Source organism: Sinocyclocheilus grahami, unplaced genomic scaffold (assembly GCF_001515645.1).
Source record: "Sinocyclocheilus grahami isolate Dianchi unplaced genomic scaffold, SAMN03320097.WGS_v1.1 scaffold146.1, whole genome shotgun sequence".
NCBI lineage: Eukaryota > Metazoa > Chordata > Actinopteri > Cypriniformes > Cyprinidae > Sinocyclocheilus > Sinocyclocheilus grahami.
This window is the reverse complement of record NW_015505325.1, coordinates 1,579,829-1,583,785: the sequence shown is the minus strand read 5'-3', so window position 1 is coordinate 1,583,785 and position 3,957 is coordinate 1,579,829. Positions and strand designations below refer to the sequence as shown.

The window sequence follows — 3,957 nt, the reverse complement described above, 5'->3', positions numbered from 1 at the left end:
GCCAGCTTTATAGAGGAACCCATGACTGGAATAGACTCACCAGAATTAAAAAAAAAAAGTATATATATATATATATATATACGGACATTGTGATTTCTCAAATAAATTAATGAAAAAAGAAAAGAAGAAAAAAAGAAGAAATTAAAATGTTTGTGGTCAAAGCAAAATTGTGAACATTTATCAGGATTTTAGGGTTAAAAATGTTGTATTTATGTATTGATTTTTTTTCAGCCTGCATCGACCTACCCTGGGACTACATGAAAATGAGCCACCCTGGCTAAATCTGGCACATTTTACATAGATTTTTATGTATTATTAATGTGTATTATCCCTGATTAAACCATCTCTTTGGGTGAACCGGTTCTTTGGAAGGAACATTTCAAAAGAATCGACTCGAACAATTGACTCGGACCTCCCACGCAAGATGACGTCACAATGCGCTCCCGCCGTGATGGTGGCGGATCGTGCACGCGCTAAATCGGCAATGGCTGCCTTAGATCGGCGGATTTCCATCCTTGACTTTGTAGGGCAAAGCTGGACGGCTTGGACCGACAAAGCGAACGTATCCACGTCGGATGGTGAGTAAAATAATGTCGAGCTCTCGATACTTTCGGTTGTAATCGCGTCGAGCGAGCACAGGAAATGAATCGGTTTGAAAAGAGCAAACCCCGGCCACCAGCCCACCAGCCCACCTCGACCCAAACAAAGGCCCCGCCGGGTCCTAGCGCCGCATGGGTTGCAATCCGACACACTGTACTTTCGGAAATTCTCCCAGGTCCTAGCGCTCTCTTTAGTAAAATGTACTCTTTACTAAAATGTACTGTCTTGAAAATGGTTTTTGTAATGTGCCTTAAGTCGTTATGTACGTTGTCGTGTTGGTTACAGTTTTAAAGCCGAAAGATGTGGCGCAGTATGTCACCTTTGGTGATCTGACAGCCAGCGCGACGGGAAGTGAAGGTGGAGACGAGTCTCTGGCCAGAGAACTATAAGATAAATAAGCCTCTGAACCCATTTACCCACTCACAGGTTCATAATTGTTCTGGTCACCGTGAGAACGTCTCATTATGATCAGATTATCATGCGGTGACAGCATTATGAAACGCTGGGTTGATATTTCCCTTTGCAATAGCCAGTAATCAAGAGGCATCTTCACATCAAACTGCCCTTGCTCTGACTTTTCTTTACATTACATCTTATATAGCACACTGAGTTGGTCTCTCTCCATCTATCTTACTTATCAACTGATTAATAATAAGAATTGCATTTCTCATGTATGTAGTTCATGTAATACAGGAAATGAAATGACCCATATTAATGAATGCTGTGAGCTGTGAAGTGGCATTAGAAGTGGGAACATTATTTGACGGTATGTCTAAAGCAGTTCTCAACTGGGGGACCACGGCTGACTAGAAGGCCTCAGCAAACTTCCAGAGTCTACAATGACCCAGTCATGAACTTGACATCAACCACCTTCACAGTTGTACAGCCCACCCTGGAAGTCCAGTAGCCCAATTTAAGATGTTAGAACTAGAGCTAAACATGAGTTACAAATAATGTTGTGTTAAAATAAACAAAATTAATTAAATTGCTAAAAACGGATAAAAAATATGTAGGCCAACAATATATAAAGGGACGTCACATTTGTGATTAAAATTAATCAGTAAACTTTCTTTTTCTTTTTTTTTTTACCGTAGTGTAGAAGTCTTTGGCAACTAATTTTTCCATCCTACTCACTAATGTGGGTTTAATTTTACACCTACTACCTCCTAATTTGACTTGGTCAACCTCTATAAACAGTAAGCATATAGCTTACAATGAGTATGTTCTTGCCAGGGTTATTTTATGATACATATAACAGTATAGAATAGGATAAGGATAGTAATAGTATCTATCATTTTCTGAACTACAAAATAGAAAATTTCACCAAATTTTACCAAGCTAATACATAGACCCTGTGCAGCAGGAAGAAAAAGCTTTTTAATTGGTCCCCTAAACAGATTCTGATCTATTAAAGAATATACAGTTCAATTAATTGCAGTTAGTTATTTTTAAAGGGGTAGTTGATTGCGATTTCACTTTTTTAATGTTAGTTAGTGTGTAATGTTGCTGTTTGAGCATAAACAATATCTGCAAAGTTGCGGCACTGAAAGTTCAATGCAAATGGAGATATCGTCTTTTAAAATTCGGACAGTTTAATGCCTACAAAAACGGCTGGTAGGGACTACAACGAGTTACTTCCCGGGTTTGTGACATCACAAACCCAGCCAAACCCCACCCCCGGGAACATGCAACGAAGGGGGCGAGGCCATGCTGCGCTGCTTTAGAGAAGAGGAAGAGAAAACTAGAGGTGCTTGTAAAAATCTATTCATATATGAATCGTGATTCTGTCTTCTAACGATTCACAAGTTTCAAAATCAACGTTCTTAAGCAGCGGTTCTCAGTACTGTTCCTTGCGTTCCCCTGCTCTGCACACGCTCTGCATCTCTCTCTCTCTCTCTCTCTCTCTCATTCAGCTCATCTCCTGAACTGTTCCAATTGTACACTTATTTTCACATAGCTATGAGAAGCGTTATACATGGACGTGCGTGCGCTTGCCGTACTGTATTAAAGGGGTCATATGATGCTGCTAAAAATAACATTATTTTGTGTATTTGGTGTAATGAAATATGTTTATGTGGTTTAAAGTAAAAAAAACCACATTATTTTCCACATACTGTACATTATTGTTTCTTCTCTATGCCCCGCCTTTCTGAAACGCGTCGATTTTTACAAAGCTCATCGGTCTGAAAAAGCGAGCTGTGCTGTGATTGGCCAGCTATCCAATGCATTAGTGTTTGCAACTATACAGATCTTCTTTATGCACCAAGAGCTTGTAACATTCCAAAGAGAAAGGAAAAATTGAAATCGCATCATATGACCCCTTTAAACCTTTAATCAGCTTTAAATAAAACCGTTTATAAAAGCTAACAGAAGCAGTAGCATTTACAAATAACAGCGTATCTAAAAGTATGAGACAACAACAATCAAAAAACATACCATTAAGAGCCGTGGTTGTACAGGTTCTGCGCGATCCTCTTCACTAATATCCTCTGCGTCTCAATCGGGCTCAAACTGATAAGCAATATAGACGATGCCATTGTTTACAATACAACTGGAGCACATGCCGCTGAGGTGAGGGGCAGGAAGTTTAGATGCGCACTAGAGGCAGTTTAGCCAATCACAACACACTGAGTCAGCTAAACAAACTGAGCCCATCATGTATTTCTGAGGGAGGGGCTTCATAAAAGCAGGAAATAATCAGCGCGTTAATGGGAGAAGGGACAGAGCAGTGTAGAATAAAGGTAAATTATGTGAAAAATAATGCGTTTTTTAAAAAAAAAACAAAGCGTTATCACATGTTAGACTGCACCCCATAAACACAATCAAGCTTAGAAAAAAAGTCAACCACCTCTTTAAAGGGGTCATATGATGCGATTTCAGTTTTTCCTTTCTCTTTGCAGTGTTACAAGCTCTTGGTGCATAAAGAAAATCTGTAAAGTTGCAAAGACTAAAGTCTCAAATCCAAAGAGTTATTCTTTATAAAAGTTAAGCGTCAACCATGCCTACCTAAAACAGCTCGTTCTAACACGCCCCCACATGTCTACGTCACGATGTGGGAAGATCCGTGCTGGTTGCTGAGGAAATACATCAACTTCACGCGGTGGATCGCCGGATCGGCTTTCACTGTGGACAAAGCGGAGTCCAGCCTGGGGTTGTCACGTGGTTGCCGCAAGCCCGCCGGCCGCTCCTTCGTCGAATCCTCCAGCCGTGCCGTTCTCAAGCCTGCCCGCCTCTGCTCACTCAAGCCGGCCTCCGCATACTCTAGGCCGCCGCTCACTCTAGGCCTCAGGCCTCCGCTCATTTAAGTCCACGGTGTGTGACGCTGTTTCGTTGTGAAAGCGAAACTACTTTGTTTGG

General features: G+C 41.0%; 1 protein-coding gene across 1 annotated transcript in view; it reads left to right on the top strand.

The window, feature by feature from the left end:
- Positions 1–419: 419 nt before the first annotated feature.
- The window catches only part of LOC107591815 (ataxin-7-like protein 2), a 9,061-nt gene continuing 5,523 nt past the window's right edge, over positions 420–3,957 (top strand). The window contains exon 1 of the mRNA XM_016281076.1: positions 420–578. Within this exon, the coding sequence (XP_016136562.1) occupies positions 425–578 (154 nt within the window). The 5' untranslated portion in view covers positions 420–424. The remainder of the gene's footprint in view (positions 579–3,957) is intronic.